Here is a 25570-nt window from a genome sequence, read left to right on the forward strand (position 1 = left end):
TTAATAATACCTAAAAGTGTTTTTTATCAACTGAATATTATATAAAATACCTACTTGTGGTTCTGGGATTGAATTTATCAGGATCTTAGCTAATATTCCAACGAATAATTATTATTGAAACCCACTGTCCTCTACATTTTAAAAATACATCCAACACGTACCTACCTACTACATACGTATAGCTTATATTAACATATCTTAAAAGTGGTGTTGCGGTTAATCCATTGGGTCCTTGCTTTGAATCAAAAACTCATTAAACGTTTGGATTTAACTTTTTTTTCATACATGATAACCAAACTTTAGAAACTACATAGGTACCTATTTCATCCGTTATCAGTGGTGATTTTAATTACTTACGTGCAGGCTCTGACAAATTTGAATGCATGCTTGCGTTTTTTTTTACTGTCCGTCATTTGATATTAAAATATATAACAATAGTTATGTTGCTAAGTTTTAATAAAAACTTTGATTGATTGCTCGCACGTGTATTGTGAAAAATACGACTTGGTATATTTTTAATTGTACTTTCAGACGAGGCGAGTGCCTCCCCAGCTTCGTGGAAAACTGCCACTATTCGTTATTATTAAATTAATTCATTTCTGTTAGAGGCTGTAACCGAGAAATCTCGTGATATAATCAGGAAGGGCCAATCTCAAATCTCAATCTTGAAATTTTCCGAAATTTCAAGAATTCTTATTTCTCAATAATACTAGTCAATTAGATTCTCGAAAAAAAATTATCTGCCGACCTCAACCGGAATTTTAAAAAGTCGTCGGTATAAAAAGTTTTTATCAATGCAAGAAAAAAACAAGAAAATTCTCGACTTTAATTAATTCTGAACGGGATTTCTTACATATTTTCTCGGTGATTTTTTTTAATCTCTCCACGTTAAGAAATTATGAAATTATCTCAATTTCATAATAATGTCGATCTCTCTCGTGAATCTCGAGAAATCAAAAAAAAAAAAAAAAAACAATCTCTAATTCTCGAAAAACAAATATTCTTGATTTATAGAATAATTCTCGAATCCTGAGAAATCACAAGCTCTAATTATTATCATGTCTCCTAATCGTTATTTTGTTTCCAGGTAAGGGAGATGACTGAGTGTGTCGGGTTATAACGAGGCGTCGACGTTAGTGAATAAGATTTTAGAAAAATAATTGCAAAAATGAGAAGAAAACATCACGCGTCTGGTGTCATGCAGGCCTTCACTGTCCTCACACTCCTCAAAATGATGGCCAATGGTAAGATAATAAATATCATATTTACTTTATAAAAATAAATGATTGAAATACGTGTTTTGTGGTGCTACAGCCCAGAGTATCCTTTGACTATCTCGATTCAGTCTCCTCAATTCTGCTCTGTCTTCTACTCTCTGTATCCCATTATCAACTCAAAATAAAAATGTGTATAACTTCAAATCTTTTTTATTTATAACAAATCGAGCTTCACTATGATCATTATACCGAAACTTGTTTAGATATAAGTACATACCTAAAAAAGATTTCATGTTATACCTACTTACCCACACATTTTTATATCTTAAAAAAATACATGTTTTAATACTTACCTACTATCACTTCCCTCCATTTTGAGTGAGAGAATTATTCAACTGTCACTTTGTGTTTTGTTTTCTTTTTTATCGTCTGTATTTGGGATGAAGGTGGATAGTTAAGGCACCGGAATTGTGATGGAAGCGGCGAGTTTATTTACGTTTATTATACTATATGGTTACATTTTTTAATAATTTAATTCTACGGAGGGCGAAATGTACGCGTTCGCGATTTTGCTGCTTGTCGCGATCTCCGCGCCATCTTGAAAAATCATTCCCAACGGTTTTTTTTCTTGGGCGACGTTGCATATCTCCAACGGTCAAAGACTATGTTGCCGGCCGACTTTTAACATTATTTATTTTCGTAATCAGCGCTTTATTATTTGTTGGCTTTGATACCGATTCGGGCGTCTCCAGATACACAAAGACATCCCCAAATGGGGACCATACGGGGGTGTCACACTACCTATGTTAAAAATTTGAATTATTGAAAAATCTGTCTATGATCCTCATAATAACATAATTTGGAACAACTCAGAAACATACTTTTATTTATTGATTCCACAATCCGATGTGGAATTTTTTACGATAAATGTTAGCTACATACTCATACTATTAATTCCATAATATGGGTTTACACACACATTGAAAACTAACATGTGTATTTTGCCAAAATCGGGATTTGAACCGGAAACCCACGAGTCATTAACCAGATGTGTTACTATTCTGCCACTTTCGACATCGTGGAAAAAATATTGGTACAGAGCGGAACCCAAACATGTACCTATTGGATTCTGGCAAATCTGCTTTACCAATAATTATGCAACCATACTTACCTAAGTAACTGACAACTAGGCTTCCAAAATGTTATCAAATAACACACCAGTTGCGTTAGACGCAGTGAATGGGTTAAAGGGAATTAGATATGGCACAGGTTGCTTAATTGGTGAAATACATTGCTAATAATCCAATGGATGCAGGTTCGAGTCCTGCTCAATATTTTTTTCTAATCTAATGGATATGTTTCTGAAATATTTTAAATTATGTGTGTTCAATAACGAATGCTACATTCCATAACTTTTTAATTCTTCATTGAATAAATACATAATTTAATAATTTAAATACCACATTTTACTGATATAAATAACGATAAAATACAATGTACTAATACTCGATTCGATTTAGGATGACATATATCAGGAATATACATGCTGTCCCTCTTTGACATTTCTCTCGCGCAGTGGTCAAGAGAAAAAATACCATCCCTATACCCCCCAGTACCATCCAGCATTAACATTTTGTCAATACAGTGTAATATTTTACAAGCGTTGATGACATTTTAATTATATAACATTTAATATGTTTGATTTGTAATTTTTTGAGCTATGTTCTAATACTGACATCAATTAAAAAAACAAGTTATTTAAGAACAGTGTTATAAATTCAAACTACGTGATTAACTAATTTATGGATGTTACAGACATCAATGATACATCAATACAAAGCTACATAACATGTCATGTCATAAACAAGGAAATCATGTCCGACTTAGCTATCTGTCTTCTTACAGTGGATAGAGTAAAATAAGAATCGGCTATTCAACGAACATATTTTTTTTTTGTTGTAACCATTGAATTTAAAAAATATGTATATTTTTTGGTACTGTTCGGTTATCAGGAATACAGCGGAAAACACATTTTGAAAATAGCCGATAAACTGGATTATTTGTTAGGTTAACCTAATCAAACCTAACCTAACCTAACCTAACCTAAACTAACCCAAACTAACAAATAATCCGGTATATCGGCTATTTTCAAAATGTGTTTTCCACTGTATTCCTGATAACCGAACAGTATCTACCATTTTTTTTTATGTTTTTAAATCTAATATTGATTAATTTATATACTTACCATTTTAGAACATAAATTATCAGAAAATTCTATGAAATTATACATTGTTCATATTCTGTTGCTAGATACGCCTAATAGAACTACCATGGTACCGCACTTCACCTTTTCACTGCCAGCCAAATTTTACTAGGTGGACAATAATTGTCGACCAGATATTTTTGGAATAAAATAAATTCCTCAAAAAATATGAAATAAGAACAGAATGATAAATATTTGTTTAAACTTACCAAATCAACATGTTTCTCGAGTTTATTGTGAATATTTTCACACTAAAATAGTAAATATTGTTTAGAAACTATACACAAACATATAATTCAATTTACATTACATTTAATTTACAAGAACGCACGAGTTAACTCGTCCAAGGCCTGACGCGACATACATGCTTTGACAGGTTAACTCGCCTCTGGCAGTGATCAATTATCCAAAGAAAAATTCATTGCAGTCGAATAAAACTCAACGCCATAAATGTGATTCAAAAAATTTCTCATAAAAATGAGTACATCATTCAATAATAACCAAAGGCTCATTTTTATACTTAATTGGAAGTTTATCTTTCAATCAACACATTCGCACTGGCCAATGAATTGCATAGTTAGGTATTAATTTTAATTATGTCTCTAATAGGATTGTATAATATGGATTAAATATATAATATTTCAAATTCTCATAGGTCAAACGACGTGTAACCAAGGGGCTGGTAGAGTAATGTATGAAAGATTACCAAATCAACAATTACAAGGATTCGATGACGATGTGGTAAGTAGTAACTTCATATTAAATACTTCATTCATACTCCTAAATGCTATTGAGCAATACTAATATAAAACGGATTATGCTTTGACAAGAGCCAATATTTCTATAAGTAAACAAATATATTTAAAAGATCTACTGCCTTCAGAACAGGTGCCTGAATCAATTGAGTATCATAATATGACTATTTTATATTCAATAATATGCAAGGCTGTATCATAAAAATAGATTATTTATTAAACAATTAATGTACAAGGCAGGTTGGTATCATAAATAAAAATGTATTAGTCGTATAGGTACATTATAATTCTATAATTATTGTCAATGACATCTATGAGTCAAATTTCAAAGAACTGTATTACAATTGTTTTCATCTCCCATTATTATGATTGACTTTAATATTATGAGTTTTGTAATAGATACTATTATATTGAAATCAGAAACTTAATAAATGCAATGTACCATTTATGATAATAATTATTGAACAAGTTGCCAAAACTATTTCTTCTTCAAACTATACAAATATGAATGAGTAACTTCTACTATGATACCCTACATTAAAATAATAAGGCGTTTATTTTTAAGTCTACTTAAAATCTTCCAAAAAATGGGTAGATACATATTCTATAATATTCAAGGATAGATTTACATATAGATACTCTGAATACTCAAAGGAGTACTAATAATGAGCCCCCAAATTCAAAAAATTCATATAAGTATATTATTATAAGTAAATAATTACAAGATAAAAAGAACTTTTTATATACCTACGTTTTTAAATTTTCTATTGGACCATATAAACTTGACTAGCTAAAACAATCAAAAAAATTTGTACTTGACATGTCACATTGATTTCCATAGTAACGCACGTATATATTAATAATTTAGTTGCTAGGACCCCAGACCCCTAACAACAAATAATGGTGTCGAAATAACTTTTCATACAAAACAGAATTAACTGAAAATGAATTCAATTCTACTTAAAGATGGCTAAAAGTATTTAAAAAATGCATTAGCATCGTGTTCTGATATATTCGATATTCTATTTGAAATTACACACAATATGTAATGATTTATAACTTCTAAAATGTGACAAAATCATTAAAACAAAGGATTTACAGTAACCGATTATTGGAGGGATTTATCAACTAATAGAAATGGGAATACAGTACTCTCTCAGTAATCCGGCACCCCAAAAACCAGATAAGTGTCCAATCAGTGAAAGCGGCGGATTATAGTGCATACTATTACATACAAAATATCGTCACTGTTCTGGCAGAAAACACTAATTCGAAAAAATGACATATTGAGTTAGTTATACCAAAATGTTCCTTATTTCAAACTTTACCGTCTGGAAACCTTCTTAATAAATAAATAGTCTTTATTTTAAAGTCATCCTTTTTACGATTACTTAATAAACTCACATGATAGACGATTTTAAACATTTTAACAACTTCAAAGTCAAATTACTCAAAACTAGTTTACTCCAGTTAGTGTATTCTGCCAGAACAGAGACGATATGGTAAGAATTAAAACAGGTTTAAGAAATCTGTACTAGCAAATTACGGTTTTATTTACAAATTAAAATCGAGTAATAACTAAATATTAAACAGTAAATCACTTGACACAACCAGTTGTTCAGTGAGGCAGATATTCTTGAATGGCTTAGGATTCCTGGCTTTCCCTATGACCAAAAGCTTCATTTTGTGTATCCCGGTTGCATTGGAGCACGGCATAATAATTGTGATTCAGTCCTTGGGCACTTTCCTCCCTGGTACATTACTTTCTTCGCGATGAATGTACGTTTTACGAAGGAGAAGTTTCCAAAATAAACCCGTCTCATCTGCGTTGTATACTTGTACGCGGCGGACTACTGAATTTGACAATCAAATACCGGCGAATTATAGAACTTGATTTTGTGCTTTCAACTAGTAAAAATAACGGCGGATTATAGTAGTCGGATAATCGAGTGGCGGATTACTGAGAGTATACTGTATTGTTTTATTTGAATAGTAAATGCAATAGCAAGAAAAACCAATGTTCCAACCATTTAGTTAAACTTTACGCACAAAAATGTCATTTATCACTAATATTGAATAGTGAAGTTATTGGTTTTTATAATTAGACTCCTTAATTTATGATCATGAATGAGTTTACAGATTATCATGATTACAATTTATTCAAAAGATATGCGAGGAAAAAAAATTAAATTCAATAATACTTACTGAAATCTATTTTTGAAAGGACACAAAAATGTATTGTGGAATTAATTAATAGTCTATAACCTGAGAGCCTTGATCTGTTGTACTTACATTATTAGTTGTAGAATTGGAAAAGAGAAAGAAATCAATTAAATTGCTCTTGGGGTTATTGATTTAAGTGACAATTTACATGTAATTGTAGAGATGAAGAAAAATTGCATGATATTGAATAAGTCCATTTAAAATTGTGATTTTGAACAAAATAATGATTATGAATTGCTGGATTTCAAGCTATTTTTACAACGTTTTTATTAGCTCGTATTCTTGTTTGTCCGATGGTTGTTTATCCAGTACAAATCTTGCAATCGATTTATAACTTACTTCCCGACTAGCTAGACATTTGAAACTTTTAGAATATATCAGGACACGATGCCAATGCATTCTTTTAATACTTTTAGCCATCTTTAACACGTTGATCGCCATGGGGGTTACCGGTGACCAGCAAAGAAGACCTACCTTATGGTTGTTCTACAACGCTGGCGGGCACGCGCGCAGTGAATTTTTCGATACCCGGTGACCGGCATGGCCCTTCTGTATATTACTGCCACTTGGCCTGAAAATATTTCTTCCCAGTCACAAAATATAGGCTGACTAATGTAAAGAATGTACATAATGAAAAAAAAAGTCTTCCTTTTAAATTATTGTAAATGTATTTTTATTGACATAAAAATTAAATAGATTATAAAAATGTAAGTTAAAAAAATTATGTAAATAATAAAAAAATAGAATTACAATAATGATTATAATGTATGTATACATATATTTCCATTTTACGTGTATCCAGGTATTATACTACCCAATTTGAAAACTTTTATTCCGTATTTGTGCCTTTTCTGTTTATTATACTATCTAAATATAATTCGACCTCGAAATGGCACCATGCTCTCGTCAACACATATGGACAGGTGACCGGGGAAATGGCCGGCCCGGCGCAATATAATAAATTAACTTGTTGGCGCCGCGACGGACACATGAGGCCGGCACATCATAATAACCAATATTTACGTAAAAAAATCATCAAAATGAAAAAATACATTATATTCTTTCATAACATATTATCAAATAATACCTTAGAAACAAATAATCATTTTTAACTATTTTATGTAAAGCTAGTTAGCGATCAATGTGTTAAGTAGAATTGAATTCATTTTCAGTTAATTCGGTTTTGTATGAAAAGTTATTTCGGAAGAAATCCGTAATCCAATCCACTATTATTGGTTGATAAGGGGGTGGTCCTAGCAACTAAATTATTAATATATACGTGCTGCATTACTATGGAAATCAAAATGACATTTCAGTATTCTATATTTGTTTGTTTGTTGCAAAATAGCAAAAAAATGATTTGTTGACTATTGCCTTATTTGTCCTAAATTATTAATACATAGAATTGTCAAGTTTATATGATTCAACAGAAAATTTAAAAACGTGGTAAGTATATAAAAGGTTCTTTTTATCTTGTAATTATTGAGAACTAAGTTTTCTGTAAATAGTGCCCCCGAATACTTAAACCTGCCCCTGATAATAATATGGAATATATATTATGGAATGAACATCTGTCGGAGGCATACAAAAAAAATCTTTGCTTAATGACTTACAGAATGATAAATTCCAAAATGTCCAATTTTATTTTGCTCTAATTTAGAGCATATTGCTCTAATTTGTAACTGCAATAGGTATGTACTATGGAAAAAATTAAACTAACGTAAAAACCTACGCTTGAAAATAGAAAATACCTTTTACCACAAATATTAAATTCAATATTTGGAAATAGATGCCTCAACCATTAAACTTTTGGTGTCACTACTACAACCAACTATTTAACAAATTAAGGCCCACATTAATCCTAAATAATTACAAAATAAAAAGAACTTTTTATACACAACGTTTTTAAATTTTCTGTTGAATCATATAAACTTGACTTGACAAAAAAAATTGTATTTGATAGAAATAATACTGAAATGTCATTTTGACACTGTCATTGATTTCCATAGTAACGCATAGAAATATATTAATAATTTAGTTGTTAGGACGCTAGCAACCAATAATAGTGGATTGGATTACGGATTTCTTCCTAAATAACTTTTCACACAAAACAGAATTAACTGAAAATGAATTTAATTCTACTTAAAGATGGCTAAAAGTATTAAAAAAATGTATTGGCATCGTGTTCTGATATATTCTAAAAGTTTCAAATGTCTAGCTAGGAAGTTAATTAAAAATCGATTGCAAGATTTGTACCAGACAAACAACCACTGGATAAATAAGAATACGACCTAATAAAAACGTTGTAAAATATGGTCATGTATGAGTTGCTTAGTCGCTAGACCTGCTCCGGAGGTTTTTTTGAGTTCCGAGTAAAACGAAAAACTATTTTATGCATGTACGATGATGTTAATGCTACTCTTCTGCAACATCTTCTTGGCTACGCTTCTAGGCGCTGTTGTCTACTAAATGTGAGGAGCTTGTTAGTTTATAATGGAAGTGCGGTTAAAAATGGGCGGAGCATGTTAGTTCACAGTTTTAACACGTAGCCAAGATGTCGCTGATGAGTAGTAGTGGTGATGTTTGTATAGCGATTTAAACGTATGCTAAAAAATAAATCATGGTTTGAATCACGAAGTCTGATTGGTCGGCTATATAGAACGGATATAGTAACCTATTATTTATCCTAGAGCGGATTTGGTGACTCAAGTCAATATTCATTTTCATTTTTTGACGAAACAGTGCATAATTTAAAACTCGCACCTCGATAGGCTGGTAGACCTATCAATATAGCACAATACATACATTCAAAACTAATTTTATTGAAAAAAAAAAACCCAGAGCGGGTTTGGTGACTAAGCGACATATTATGTGTTCCACAAAAATATATTGAATGAATTTAACTTTTAAAGATTTAGAAAAACTGTTTTGCGAGTCTGACTATGTGAGCACACTTATAAAAAACACATTAACCTAATCAATGACTTTAAATCTTTTATGTAGGTATACAAATAAGGCTACTGTCTTCATAATTTGAAAAACACTAAAACACAAATATTCCAGTCAAAACTATGTAAATAAAACATTTGCGCAGAATAAATGTGATTTTTTTATGTCAAAAGACCTCACAGGATTTTAGAGGTATTATTATGAGCTCTGAACATTAAATATTTGAATCTCAATTAAATAGAACGCTTTTAATAGACAATTCATTGTCAATACTTACTACAACAGTGGAACCCCAATTTTGTTTACCTGGAATTCACATTTTCTCTCTATTTACATATTGTAGTGTCTATAGTGTTGTTTCATTTTAAAACATTTTAATATATTTAATTCCCGGTTTTACATTTTTATTTCCACATTTTACATCTTACATATTATGCAAAACATCTACTAAAATTAAAAATCCTAATTATGTGGCATGGATGTGTGAATATTTAATTCAATGCATTGCAATCATTAAAATGAATTCCAAATACATGTCTGAAGTGCCCATACCAAGGTTACAGCAATGCGATTGTATAATTTTACGCCCGTTTAAATAATGTTTTGGTAAAGAAAAACATTGTCATTTAATGAGAAATGGAACATTCTCACGAAGGTGAAAGAATACGTTGACATAATATGCTCCAAACCAATTAAACAAAACTATTATTTAAATGCTTTATGGCACCGGTTGTGAACTTTATTAAAATTACCTAGGAAAAGAGCGATTAAAATTGGTTTTGTGTTATTTTTGTAACATTTTGACAGCTATAAACTGTTTTTTTTTGTCCATGTCCTTAATACTTACAATGATTGCTATGATGCACTGCTCTCAGGTCCGGGATACAGCGCCTCCCTTTCGAGTCCTAGAAAAGTGTCAAGATCTCTGCCTAAGGGACCGGACGGCCTCCAACAACTTGGTCCGAGCCTGCAGCTCATTTGACTTCCAACCGGGGAGTCGAATTGCATCGTTCAGCGGTGCACCAGAATATGAAGAGTCCACCTGCTACCTGACCAGAGAACAGGCGGCACCGGAAGGCATCGGCAGCCTGATGCTGGTACCAAATAGTGTGCACTTCTCCGAGATATGTCTCAAATGTAAGTGTAAAAACTTTTTATTTTCTTCATTATAAATTCATTGAAGACTGATTGTCCAGGTAGTTACCTACTTCTGCTGTTAAAATTTTATTTATATAAGTAGTAATACTTAATAGATATATTATAATGTTTGGGACTTCCAAGATTTGATATCGTAATAGATTTTTGAGTTGTCACCACTTGTTTTTATTCCTTCTTTCCTCGATGTTTCAGACTCATTGCAGAGGCCATCCTCGTTCTCTTGAGATTGTCCTCTGCAACAAGTCCAAAACGCCAAGGAAAGAAAGACGAAGAACACGCAGTGACAACCCAAAAATCTATTATAATAATAGATATTATGTCGATTATAACAGTCAAAACATGAGCTGCAGACTAAGATTGCCAATTATTTGCATACTTTTTACATATTAACATACGTAATTTTGAATACACTTCTGAGAAAATATATTACCAATAGAAAAAATCTTTTTGAAAAAAATAAGACACCCACCCCGCAAGAATCGAACCTGCTTATCTCGAGAATCGCACCCATGCACATAGACCACTATGCTAAAGAAGTCATACTTAATTGTGACAAATTTTAACTAATGGCTTTTAATACATAATTGTAATTAAGTATTAGAATGCAATCTTAAGATTATGTTTGAGGTCTTTCAAAATTATGTATTTTTAATAATACGAATCCCACAATCTTAGCCCATTAAATGCCGGAATGTATTAGAAGTGTAGTACCGAACGGACAGCGAAATCCTATGGTTAAATGTTGTGTTGTGTATTGAAAGATGAGAAAATAAGAAAATACAAGCTATCGTGACACAAGTATTTTCTATAAAGGCTACAGAATATTTAGGCTAAGCTCGCGAAGTTAACCCAAATTTTTCATTTTCAACCTTCACAGAGCACCTTGGCCATTAAATGAATGAATAATTTACTTAATAATATCGTCAAAATGATAATACCTTTCATAAGATAAGACACCTAGGTCATACTAATCACTGTAAAAAACAAAATGTACTTAGGTATAGTGATGTTCATGCTTATTGTGAATAATAATGTTTGTTTTTATTTCTTATCTGAAAGAGCAGGTTTAAATGTATATTTCTGTAGTCTTGTGTTTATGTAACCATTGTTGACATTTGTTTGTATTCTAAGATTACTGTTGCTTGTTGATAATTAATGAGAACAAATTTTATAATCGCAGAAAAATTTATTTCATTTTTGCAAATAATTTCCATAAGTACAATTTTGGAAAACAATATCAGTCTTTATATATATTTTTATATAATATGTATAAAAAACAAAGCATATAAATCTAGTTTTTTTTTTTAGTTTAATTATTATTAGGGGAGTGGCACAGCGAAGTCACCATTTCATCGTATTCTTGAAGAGATATTTCGAACATTTCCAGTTGAGACGTGACGTCGGCGACGACGTCAGGTATCTCGCTCCCGGGAAGAACTTCAATATCCGTCAGATTATCGTCAAACGTCTGCAGAGGTGGGGCATGATAACAGTCGCGAAAGAAATTCGCCAGTTCCCCTATGGGACTTCTGTCAGTTGTTGCGAAAGGGAAATGTAAAACCTTCATTAACTTATCATCTTCAGGTCCAAGTGACCAAATAGAGTTTCTCTTAAGCGGTATAGGATGACCATTCTCTTTTGAATCGTCTTTGTCATGACCGTTTTCTATACGTTCCGAAGAAAGAGCCTCTTCTACATCCGAAGTAGTCGGTTCAACACCTTCAGTTTTCTTCCGGGAATCTTCTAAAAGCCAGCCAAATGGTGTCTCGTCTGGTATTACAAATTTTGTATTGTTATATTGTTTAACTGTTGAAACATCAACGAAAGCACCTGCTTTCATCGGCTTATCTAAATTAACTTTCTTTTTCTCGTTATATCTACATCTTACATGTTTAGGACTCAGATCTGTATGAAAGTGGTCACTTTTAACCATAATCGAGGTATCTTGCTGCGATTGCATCGGTGTTATAGTCATTTGCGTACGATATACAACTGACATGTACAGAATACCGACAGGTGTAATTAATTGGCCGACACGGCCTTCCTTGTATCCATCTCCTAAGTTATGAAGCTGAGGCTCCCCCATATAAATTCTGTAGTATATCACATATGAATCGGGGCCTTGTCTTCTTGACAGTTTATACGCAGGAGTCACTCTCGTCACTGATATTAATGATTTTAATAAATTACCCATTCGATTATAAACGGTACATTTCACTTTAGCGGATGGGTCGCACTGATCAGATATCAAACCGAGAGTCCACGTCTCCAAGATCATCTGGTCTCCATCGACAGTTCGTAAGGAAATTTCAACACAGAGTGGTAAACGCACTATACCGGATTCACCATAAAGAGCTTTCTTGGCTTCGGCCGACACGTCCGGTAGGTCGTTGACGGCGAGGCTGAACCAGTCTAAGCCTGTGGTGTGAGGATTACAATGAGTTTGAACTTTTTCTCCCAACCGGGATTGTACAATGATTTGCGCAGATTTCAAGGCCAAGAATTTAGTAAACTTATCTAGGTCCTTTTTATCCTGCGGGTTCATCTTCGGGGATGCCATCTTTCATACCCATGCATATAGAAAGTGGTGAATTCGTATTTATCCATCGACTGCGTATCGTCAATATGGTCAGGAAGGTTAGGTTAAAAATAAGTCAAAACATCAACGCCCACACGATTGTCACACAATATTCGATGCTTCAAAAGTAAAAAATGTATTTTACAGACAGATAATCCATAAAACCATGTATTGGTGACATACTTTGACTTAATTAAATCCAGCAGACTATTTGGGTGCGCTACGCAGATGTCGAATCAAAACACGGCCCAAGTTCAGTGTGTATGAGAATTATTTCTTTCACACGGCATAACAATTAGGTGCGGAATATTGCTGTATGTACTTTAAAATTATTTGCATTTAATTAAAAGCGATATTTGCATTATTTTTGTTTAAAACTTCAAATAAAACAAACGAAATCTAATTAAAATATGAAACTGTCAAACGGCAGAACTTTGACGTAACTCAAGTTCCATGCACAAGTAAGTTTTTTTTCATTTGAATTAAGGCTATTGAATAAAACCAATTCATACACGGCTACTATATTTCTTTAAAGTAATAGATAAAATTAAAAATCCGTATGACTTCATATTAGGTATTATTATTAGTTTTCACATATTATGAATTTTTATGGTATTTTTATTACTTTTTTTTAAAATTTAAGGTTATTCGATAAAATATTGTGCAACTCGATTCAGGTACAAAATAATACTGAATCAAAATGAGTAATTTAAATTTTTCTCTCATTTCAACGCGAACTCGTCACGGTGATGGTTTCATTATTTTTTTGTCATTGAATAGTGTAAGCGAAAATACATACAAAATATTATTATTCGGCTCAATGTCTGTATGTGTTCATGTCATTACCGTAATGATTTGTTGTTTTGCATTGCTCATTTTACCTCGATGGGGGGTGATATTAAAATCTTTTGAATCAATTTATCATCAGTTCTAATTATTCTAAATAATAATTAATGTAGCTACCTGGTATAATATAGATTATAGAAACTCCAATGGACCACCACCGTTAACCACGTCGCAATACCAATTCAAGTACATACCTTGTCTATGGGCGTTGGCGCGCAAAGCTTTCGTATTTGTTTATTATTGAACTGTTCGGACTTTGTGCTCGCTATCCGTGGACAACAAATAATTATTAATTTATTCAGTCTCTCTATTATTGTATAAGTATATACATATTCATATTTTTTATTGTATGGATTGTAGTTATGCAGACTGTTTAATTATTTACAGGGAAATTGAATTAAAATTTTATTAAGTAGTTAGGTACCTACTTATTTACTACTCACAGCACAAAATATTAATTCAAAAACATCTGATCAAATACATATAGGTATCTAAATAAAAAATCGACAGGTACGACCCTCCTCTCCACTTACTTAACCTTCCCTTTACGACGCTAATAAATTCCGCTGATGTCACCGTCTGCTACCGTGTGAGATTGACAATATTACAGTAGGTAGGTAAAAGGGAAATACATATTTTGCCAACATAATCTAACACGGTCTAATACGGTTTCATATTCACCATTAATTACTATTTGTGTTATCTATAAAATGATCGGGTAATACTTCAAAACTTAATTAAAATCATACAGCGCTCGAAATGGAAAAGTTTACGAACCGGAGCGCTCGACAAATTTTCTAAAGATATTTACATAGTAATCAAATCTTATGTGTATTTTATAAAGATAAGTGTGTCAGATTTTATATTCTATGGCCTATCTAGCTCAGACGGACAACATATTTTTTCCACGAGACGGAGCGATAATTTTACAAATGTCACGAGTCGGAACGGCGCTCCGGTGCGTTCCGTTCCATTTCGAGCACTGAAATCATACGAGTATGTATTAATTTTCTATACATTCTTTCAGCCTACAAGGAAGCCGGTCTTGATCGCACCACTTACTTTCATATTATCTCTTTCTCACAATTCAGACGTATGTCTCTTTCTATCGCATTAGTTTAGATGCTCTTTTTGCAATTTGCATTAAGACTATACTTACTTCAGCTGGGGCATGGTCTAAAAAGATCGTGACTACGCGACGCGCAGATTGTGCAAACGACGCGTGACGAACAAAACATAATTTGTCATAAAAATTCAACATGCGTCCATTTAATGGTATGTTTATTGTTATATTAGTAATAATAATAATAAATATATCCATTGACATGTTTTCTTTTTCGAGTAAATGCGCAACGTTTTTTAGTAATCTTTACAAGATTTAAAAGTATATTCCTCCGACGCCATCACAAAACAAATTGACGTGCTCGCAGCTCGACTATCGCTCTCCGATTGGCAACGAGTGCGAAATTACGTCCCCCTATTGTTGAAAATTATTTGCCGTTTCACTGATGTATGCTCTTAATTATATTTTATGACAGGTAAATTAAATCTGACATCTGAAATCCGTTATGAGCAATAGAAAATATCTAAACAGTAATATTATTATGTTTTAGCTGATCGTCCAGAGCGGCAATGTCCCAGCCGTCGATACGTGTTCGAGCGCCATCCTCGGAAGAAATTGAAACTGCCATCAGCCGACCTGAAGGAGGTCATAGCGTCCAACAGGACAGAGTGCGAAGACAAATGCCTCGAGGAGTTCAGCTTCGTATGCCGCTCGGCGTCATTCGACTCTTCGCTCAGGAGTTGCTCCCTCAGCCGATTCACCAGGAGGACGCATCCAGAAATGCTAGAAGATGAACCGAATTCAGATTATTTGGAAAATACATGCCTTACAGGTAAGGGTTTTATCACAAAACTGTGCTTAGGAGATATTTAGTGCAAGAACGTAGTGGTCGCGCGAGGGCGGCGCAGCGGCGTCTTGCGAAACTCAAACGTATAACCGTGTGTAAAATGTTCGTAGACAGTGTCTTTTTTGGGGCATAATACACATTTCTACAATAGAGTAGATAATTATTATCATTCCGGTGGCATTTTGTTTAGCTATCGAGAACGCCATGTCAAATTTTAATGTAATGTAATGGCAGTTTTCTAGGTGCACGATTTTTTTTTGCTAATACATTCGAATTTCGTACAAACAATAAATTATTGCGGCCAATCATGAAGGTTGCTTTTTTGTATTCAATCACGTCATAGTTTCCGCAAATTAGCTTGCATAAAAAAAATATGGATGCAACCATGTTTTATGAATCAAGAATAATTTGAAACGAATACGAAATTAAAATACCGACTTTAAATAATGGCGGCATTTTTTAACAAAAGACAAGCCAATTAACTATTTTTTTACCAATCCATGTCCATACTAGAATTTCTTTTGTTTAGATACAATATACTTCTCGGATTTACATAACAACGTTAGGTATGTTTAATTGCTATGAGACATATATCCTTTATGGATAATATAACCACTCAATACATAAACACATAAAAACATTTATAAAAATCCGGATAAAATACTTTAAATTATTAAATCTTGCAAAACTAAAAATGAGATACAGCTTGGTTGAGTAGATACGGATTTGAAAAAATAATATAACTATGCCTACGTATTCTTTACCAGCTGAGCGTCGTTGCGATGGTCTGGCAGTGTTCGTCAAAGAAGAAAACAAACGACTTGGAGGACCCTTCGAGGTGGACATCTTCTCAAACATGACCCTGGAAGAATGTCAAGACATGTGCCTAAGAGCTGAGAAGTAAGTCATAAATATTTATCTGTAGTTAGTTGCTTGTGTAGTTCATTGATTCTCTTGAATCCTGGCTTACGAGATATTATTATTAGTCTCTCGCCTAACATATTGGCTCTTATTAATTTTAGTTCAAGAAAAAATGTGATTTTGAGAAAATAATATATAAGTAGGTATATACTATTGTTTTGATAATTCATGTAAACCAAAGAATTTTGACTAAGTATATACCTACATTATTACTATTATGACATTTTAAATTATTTAGCAAATGCGTGAAGTATAGTTACAGACCTACAAACTTATCTGTTGGAAGGCAATTAATATTAGTTAGTAGGTACATGTTATTTCATTTCAGTATAAAGCCTAATTGTTGCACTTATTTGTTAAATTATAGTTAGAAATGACCACATTTCAAAAGTTTTAGTAAATCCAGGATTCGAACCTAGAACACACGACATTTTATAAGCCGACTTTCTTTCAGGAAAATCTTTCTTTAGCATGTACATAAATGAAAAATTTAACACGTTTTTTTAATACTAATCAATTTATTCAGATACTTCTGCCGTTCAGTGGAGTTCGACGAAGCAACAAGACAGTGCATCCTTTCCGAGGAAGATTCCGTCTCCCAGAAAGACGACATCACGGTGGCCAGCAGTCCAACGCACCACTTTTACGATCTAGTCTGCCTTGACAATCGTAAGTATATTAAACGATTTTTTTATTATTAATTGTTCATAACCTTCACCTTGTTTTAACCATAATCTGTGGTTAACCAATAACTCTCTGTCGACTTTGTTTCACTATACTTAAGTATATGCTTACGTTACTAATATTGGCCATTTGTATTTTAAATACTATCAAAAATAAAATATCTGGTAAGTAACACAAAATGTAAATATTTAATTACGTCTTAAATCCGGCGATGTACCTACATAATATTTTTGTTTCTTCACGAGGTGCAAATAAATGTATTTTATTAGCGTACATTTATTAGTACCTATTGAATATTAAATAATATATAATAGTTATATATAGATGTAATAATCGATAATCTATATGTAGACCAATTTAACTAGAATATAATTTACGACAAAGGTACCGCCCTATATAGGCCTGACAGGCTACAGTATCCACTTGGAACCTCAAGTAACAAGCAACTAACAAGCAGCTATGTCATTGTGCACAATAATTATGCAATTTCAACATTCTTCATCAGACATCAGCATATTATAATATTGTCACCCTTTTTTTATTCTATCGATGTTTTAAAACAGTTATTAGCAATAAAAAAATCCGAGTAATATTCGTGTTTCAACACCGTCCAGCGTATCTGAAATTTCTACGACATACAATAATTAAGGGTTCCGCGTGGGTTGGTAGTGTAATTATGATCTTAGAGTTTAATAATATAAATGAATTTGATAAAAATATTAAAAAAATACTGGCTAAAAAAAATTTTATCACAGTTAACGACTATTCCAGATAAAGCGGTTCAAATTATTATTATTTTATTAAAAGTCGACCATTAGTCACAATAATTTAAAATTATATGTAAAGATATGGGTAATTATCACTTGTCCTTGCGTTTGCATTTAAAAACCTAGTGGTATTACAATGAAAGGCCTTGTTAATTTTTTTAAACTGCCGCAAGCGTTTTTGACATTTATTTTTGGATGATAGATTTCGATTAACAAACATTTCAAGGTTATCTAAAAATGCATAGCCAACATAATATTATTTATAAAACCACGTAACGTATGTTTATCACTATAATGAAAAAAACTTAGACATATGTATAACATTAAAGCGGCTTAAGCGTCGGCCTATAGCGTCGTTGGAATCCTGGGTCTGGAAAATACACATATTGTTTTTCAATTTGTGTGTTTAGTCAGGGTATCGACCTAATAGGTTGAGCAAGTGGCTAACATCCATGTCTCGTAAAAATGTATTAAGTAATACAAACCTCGGTTTGTGTTACTCAAAATATGATTTTATTAGGATCGGACATATTTACAGCGACTCAATGTGGGGCCTTCAGCAATGGAGAAATATAATACATTTTTGCGAAGGAACCGAACTTGAACTTATTTTTTTTCATGCCACGTTCAAATACTTAAGGGTTCCGTTATGATTTATAATATTTATAAAAAGGTTCCGAGATTATTAATTGTGAAAACGATACTGCTTACTGTTATATTTTGATTCACCAAAAACACTTTGCTATATTTATTCTGATTCCTACTCTGTCGTGTTTAGGTACTAACATCAGGTAATATTACATAGTATATACATTTGGAATAAATCGCACTAGATAATATAGAATCAGGGTGACAATATATTGCTGAGTCTACAGAACCTTCTTCCTCCAGTTAATTAATATCATTTTCATTTAAGGCACCACTGCTTATTAATGAAAACGCTTCCATTCCGCTAGCATTTATTCCCGTTTCCCTTTATATCTAGCTCGCGGTTCGGAATACCCTGACAACTCCGTCACGTCCCACCTTTTCTCAAACGGAAGAAGGCCCGACACCGCGTTCCAGCGATACAGGAACAGCAGGCTCGGTGGAGAGTTCCACTCCGAGATCACGGGGAGGTCTTTGAGCGAGTGCCTGGACGAGTGCCTCAGGCAGACCAGCTTCCAGTGCCGGTCTGCCGTCTACAGCGACCGCTTCAGGACCTGCAGACTCAGTCGGTTCAACCAGCGGGACGGCATGCGAATCATCTACGACGCAGACTACGATTACTATGAGAATTTGATGCGTTAGTTTCAATACATACATATTTGTTTTTAACATCATTCTGACAAATCCCTGCTGCTTTCAGAATTCACATTATTCATACTAATTATTATCAAAATATTACTAGTTTAACCAGGCTGACCTGACCCCTTTTTACACACATAATTATGCAAATGTTTAATTCATCGGGAGCTGTCTAAATCAACATGAATTGGCTAAAAAAACTACAATGTAATCTAGGAATTACTTCAACGTCATTACTTAAGTCAGTCATAGGAGTACATAGGAGATGCACAAAATCCAGCCAATTATTTATTCTTCACGTGTCAGACCTGCATCACATAGGTCACATATTATTATAACAATTGACTGACGGTGGAGTTTAAAATCTACTGACATATAAATATTGCTATTATTGAATGAATTATATCTACGTATGCATATATTTAAAATAATATTTAGACACATATTATTCATTCATTCGGTTTCATATCCCTTTCTCTGGACTTATGATACAATGTTGAAAAGGGGGCCTATGTAATAATCCAACATTCCAGCCTGTGTTTACATTTTTACAGTTGATATTTGTTATTTATGAAAATAAAGCATGTTAATTAGGTAGGTATCTGAATACTAAAACGCAAAAAAATAATAATGGCTTATAAATTGCTTCAGCCGCACCTTGCAATCACGCAGATGAAGCTTTGTGCTAACATTTCATTATTGTTTCATGTATGAATGAAAATAAACGTAAGAATGAGACGTAATCATGCATTAATAATTAATTAATTTAGATATACATTCGGATAGTTTAAAGTCAGCTGAATGTATCTAATGTGAATAGATTAATTAATAATTTACCGAAAAAAATATTAGAGTGTTAGGTACCTATCTAATAAAGTTACATTTGTTAGGATTTTCGACCGTACTAATAATATTTGAGTTATTTTTACTCAAATCTGTACCAATTACTGGATGAATCAAGTCAAGCCTTTTCTGGATAAAATTGTACATCTACTTCTTTGTAAAATCAACTACATCTTCAGTATTATTAAACTACCCCATATTTGAAAACTATATCCACACGACGCGCGAAAAATTGGCATGCTACTAAATATAGAATGGACATAATATTATTATGTATCGTCATATAGGCGTCATGGCAAATCCGTTACATTCAGATTCTAATGACAATTATAATTAACAATTAATTAGTTTACTTAAACTTTGCTACGAAAAATATTAAAAAAATCTATAAATAAGACATCGCGGTATACCTAATGTATCATCTAACAAAGTCAAACAGTGACGTTCCGTGGGGGTAGGCAGATTGAGTGTCGCTTGGGGGCGACAGTTACTCGAAGGGCGACAAATCGAGGAGAATCGTTTGGAATATATAGAAATAGCCACCTAAACTTAGTAATAACGAAAATATCTTTCTATTAAAAAATTGAGCTTACTGGTTTTGTCAGATTCATGATATCTAGTTTACTGCCGTTGCCCTTCGACGTCCTTTGTGAACAGAAACGACACGTGCAGATTTGCAAATAATTAGTCAGATATTTTGTTAGTAATGTCATACAACACTCTTCTTAGATATTGGAGTCATGAAAGGATGATAAAAATACTGTATTAAAAATGAGGCGGCATTCTGGCGCTGCCTAGGGGCGGCATTTTATCTAGGGACGTCACTGTGTTCAAATAAGTCATGTGAAAAACAAAGTGCAACATACTACCTATCATGGAATTCCTGCTATACTTAACGTAGGTCTTTCATATAAAATATACTATATTAAATTTATGTGATTTTGAACATTTGTTTGAAAACATAATGTTTGCTTTTTGGTGGGTTTGAACAAACGTCTGGAATTCAATATGTCATTGGATCAACAGCTTGGACCTAATAAACTGAGAAAATGATACCTAACTAACAATCATTCAAATCTAGTTTCGATGAATTTGAGTAATTGGTGACGAATGATTGATGACATACCGTTACGAAATCATACATTTACCCCTTCACCTAACGAATTGCATTCGACTGTAACTAATATGAAACTGTCTGCTATGAAACAATAATAATGCTCACGCGCTTCTAGAGGCACATCATCTTTCATATCATACCATTCTAGATCATATGTTGATGGGAGGGGATGGAGACCAGCCTGGCAGCAATGGTGGAAGGCCTGATGGAAATTCAGGACCAGACTACAACCGACCAGGTTCGAGATTGCCAACTGTCTATTTTTTCCACTCATCTCCATCAGATGGCATATTATCATATTTAATTGTATTTCAAAATATTGATTCAATTCTTTACGTAGGTATATTTTTATACAGCAAATATACTGGCAAGCGAGTGATTTTTTTTCTAGAAATGCCTGTAAATCTATTGTGTTTTTTTAAATGTTTTTTTTATCTTCAAAATCATTGCAATTTTAATTGTTATGGTAAAGCCATTTATTATGCAAAAAAAAAATATATTTTATAGACATAACAATAATATATTTTTAATAAAAAGTTGGATCACGGATCACTATCATAATATACTCGTACATAATTACCTAATAAAACTGGAGAGTTGCCAAGTTATGTAAACTAATAATTAAAAATGCTCACAATATTATATTCTCAATCAAAAATAAATAAGTATGACATCAAAAATTCGTAATAATATATTAGTAAAGGTGCATAATAATAATTTCACTCAGTTTTTAATTAGTTAGGTACTTACTGACATATTTGCTCAACTACATAATATATTTAATTTTAACTAACATATTATTTAATTTAGTGCATATTAGAAACAAATTATTAACAACAGTACGCTATCTCCCTCAACACTATCTACCCATTTACCAACTAGACAGCACAATTTTATAACATAACTACTAATAATTATTATGTTAATGCGTCACATAAATTTCTTTGCAAATAATTGGACAAGAGACTTTCCAATAATTTCTAATTGCACTTTTCGTACATTACAAGGTGGAAACGGAGGATGGGCAGACAGGTATCCTGGAGGAAACGATAGATATCCTGACGACGATGATAGATATCCGAACGACAGGGATAGGTACCCGAACGACAAATATCCAGATGATGACAGGTACCCATCTGGAGGCAACCGCTATCCTTCAGGAGGTGATAGGTACCCCAGCGATAGATACCCTTCAGGAGGAGACAGATTACCAGGACCCGGTGATAGATATCCTCCTGGAGGGGATAGATTACCAGGACCCGGTGACAGATATCCTCCCGGAGGAGATAGATATCCGCCGGGTGACAGATATCCTTCCGATAGATATCCTCCAGGTGATAGATATCCTCCCGGTGGTGACAGATATCCAGCAGGAGATCGATACCCTCCACCTCCAGGTGACAGATATCCTCCAGGAGATAGACCTTTACCTGGGGATAGGTTCCCGCCTGGCGATAGATACCCACCTGGAGATAGATTCCCACCCGGCGACAGATACCCACCGGGAGATAGATTCCCACCAGGAGATAGATACCCAAGTGGAAATGATAGATTCCCCGCAGACAGATATCCACCAGGTGGTGGCAGATATCCTCCTGGTGGAGATAGATATCCCATTGGCCCAGTGAGGCCAATAGACCGATATCCGATACGAGGAGGAGATCGCTATCCGATCGGAAGACCTGATGAATATCCCGACAACTTCCCGAATGAAATCGATAGGTACCCAATAGGTCCAGACAGAGGCAAATATCCAATAATGCGGTACCCTCCTGCTGGTCTTGACAGAGAAAGATATCCCGGCGATAGGGAGAGGTATCCGATTGATAGAGATAGATTTCCTAGCGACAGAGATCGATACCCTATCGACAGAGACAGGTTTCCCAATGACAGAGACAGATTCCCAATTGATAGAGACAGATACCCATCAGATAGAGACAGGTACCCTAGTGATAGAGACAGATATCCGATAGACAGGGATAGATACCCAATTGACAGGTACCCTCCGGCAATGGACAGGGAAAGATATCCAAATGACAGATACCCCGTCCGCGGAGATAGATACCCAGGCCCATGGGAGAGATACCCCAATGGCGATAGGAGCCAAATTGGAAGCGGAGGTGTTGGGCGGTATCCATATGATAGATTACCAGGTACGTTATCACCTAATTTAATCTGCAATGTATGTTTTATTTCTAATAATATATATAATTACTTCCACATCAACTTAGTGACTGTATATTCTAAGATTCGTTGGCACACTTTCAAGTCATTAAATCGTTTTGTGATAATGAGATGCCCGAATTACGTAGCCAATACATACATATTATATTGATCGATTAATATTACGTATTTACAGATCGATACACGGAGTTTATACAAACAAAAATATTTTTGATGAAATTTTATCCACATGTCATATTGATTAAAGTAGGGTTACTGCAGCCTGGGAAATAGAACAGAGGACACCTAAAAACGTTAATATTAGGTTAAGTTTTTAGTGTAAAACAAAAATTATTTAAAGGTGAATTAGTACTGCTTGATATTAAAATTCAAACTAATGTTAAATAGCGGTAGCTATAAATCCTCACCTTTGCCTCAAAGTATATAAAACTGCTGTCAATACACCCTAAAAACAATCTAAATTTTAAAATACGGAGGTTTATATATATATATATATTTAATATAGTCGTTTGGTAACCCTAGATGGAAATATTGATACAAATTTAATGTTGATGGCAATATTGCCCGCGTAGTTATGACAACACGAAATTATTATTTTTTTTAAATCGAATAACAAATTTATTTATAGTCGTTAAACATCTAAAACAATCTTTTTATTTCCGTTTTTAAAATACAAAATACAAGTTTCCTCAGGCGATAGTTAATTGATTTGTAATGTTCGTATTAGGCAAATCAATATTAATACAAAAGTGTATGGCAAATTATAATATTATTAATTTATTAATATTTGCCCGTTAGGTCAATCAGGCGGTAGTAGCTGGGGTACAGATCGCTACGGCGGGGACAGATACGGAGGAGGCAGCGTCTACGACAGGGACAGAGACCGAGACCGCTACGGGGACAGAAATGGTGACAGGACGCTCTACGGAGGTGGCGGGTAAGATTCAACGTTACATAATAAATTATCCGTTCTCTCATTGGCTTCCTGGTGTGAACTGCATCTGAATAATTAAGAAGGCTTTGTAAATGATGTGTGCTAATGCTATAATATTCTATTACAACTGGTTGAAAAATGAATTCTTCCTGCATTGCAATAATCGCGTGCATGTATATGACGGGAATGGGACGACTGGCCTCCGGACAATTGGACGCCGCACTGTCGTAGACACGTGTAGACGAGGTATTTTAATCAGTTTCTGTCTACTACTTAGTAGTTTGAATTCATGTTACTCTTAACATAATGTATTCTTTATCGCGGATTAAGAATTACCATGCCTAAGGCTTTATATAAAATAAAAAACACTTTTTTCGGTGGAACTTAAACATGCACGATTAAATCATTGTTTACGTCTGCATATTTACATTCTCACCAACTATTAAATCATAATTATAATCATTTAAATATAAATAATAATATTGAATATTTTTTTTTAAGTACCTAACGTCTATTTATTTTCGAATTCCGTGGCGTCCAGTTGTCCGGTGCCAAATCGTCCTAGACCCTAATATTGAATTTTTATAAATATTATCGTATTAATTTTTCTGCTATTTTCTATTATAAAAATATATTTTGATTTTATCGGCTTCCTGGAAATCGTGAGATTCTTACATATAATACTGAATTTTAGGCGTTTCAAATCATGAATATCAAGCCAATTATTTTGCATTGAGTAAATATTCGTTGATGAAAATGAGTGACATAAATTTCTCTTAACCAGTTTACAGACTTTTGACAGCTTTTTAGACACGTGTTTAAGTTTATCCCGTATTCTTCCGCACTCGAGATTGGTTGCCTACTTCTCCACACAATTTCAGTTCTCATTAGTTCCCTGGTTTTAACAAAATAATTGGCATAAAATAAAATAAAT

At 33.4% G+C, this 25570-nt stretch overlaps 2 protein-coding genes across 2 annotated transcripts in view; one reads left to right on the plus strand and one right to left on the minus strand.

Moving 5' to 3' along the window:
• The first annotated feature begins 1168 nt into the window (after window positions 1–1168).
• Window positions 1169–25570, plus strand: part of nompA (no mechanoreceptor potential A) — a 36733-nt gene continuing 12331 nt past the window's right edge. Inside the window, exons 1-10 of the mRNA XM_085943974.1 lie at window positions 1169–1244; window positions 4136–4221; window positions 10283–10544; window positions 15603–15884; window positions 16667–16799; window positions 17347–17498; window positions 19251–19556; window positions 21667–21756; window positions 22526–23671; window positions 24501–24639. Of these exons, the coding sequence (XP_085800100.1) occupies window positions 1169–1244; window positions 4136–4221; window positions 10283–10544; window positions 15603–15884; window positions 16667–16799; window positions 17347–17498; window positions 19251–19556; window positions 21667–21756; window positions 22526–23671; window positions 24501–24639 (2672 nt within the window). The remainder of the gene's footprint in view (window positions 1245–4135; window positions 4222–10282; window positions 10545–15602; window positions 15885–16666; window positions 16800–17346; window positions 17499–19250; window positions 19557–21666; window positions 21757–22525; window positions 23672–24500; window positions 24640–25570) is intronic.
• Window positions 11738–13730, minus strand: Atg13 (Autophagy-related 13). The gene has a single exon (XM_085943759.1). The coding sequence runs from the start codon at window positions 13123–13125 to the stop codon at window positions 11875–11877; it is 1251 nt and encodes a 416-aa protein (XP_085799885.1). The 5' UTR covers window positions 13126–13730; the 3' UTR covers window positions 11738–11874.

The sequence above is a fragment of the Rhyacophila brunnea genome, unplaced genomic scaffold (assembly GCF_057557595.1).
Source record: "Rhyacophila brunnea isolate RB1 unplaced genomic scaffold, BYU_Rbru_1.0 scaffold_16, whole genome shotgun sequence".
Taxonomy (NCBI): domain Eukaryota; kingdom Metazoa; phylum Arthropoda; class Insecta; order Trichoptera; family Rhyacophilidae; genus Rhyacophila; species Rhyacophila brunnea.

What these genes read in the sequence shown, in the direction of transcription:
- Atg13 (XM_085943759.1), bottom strand. Translation starts at nt 13,125, where the DNA reads ATGGCATCCCCGAAGATGAACCCGCAGGATAAAAAGGACCTAGATAAG.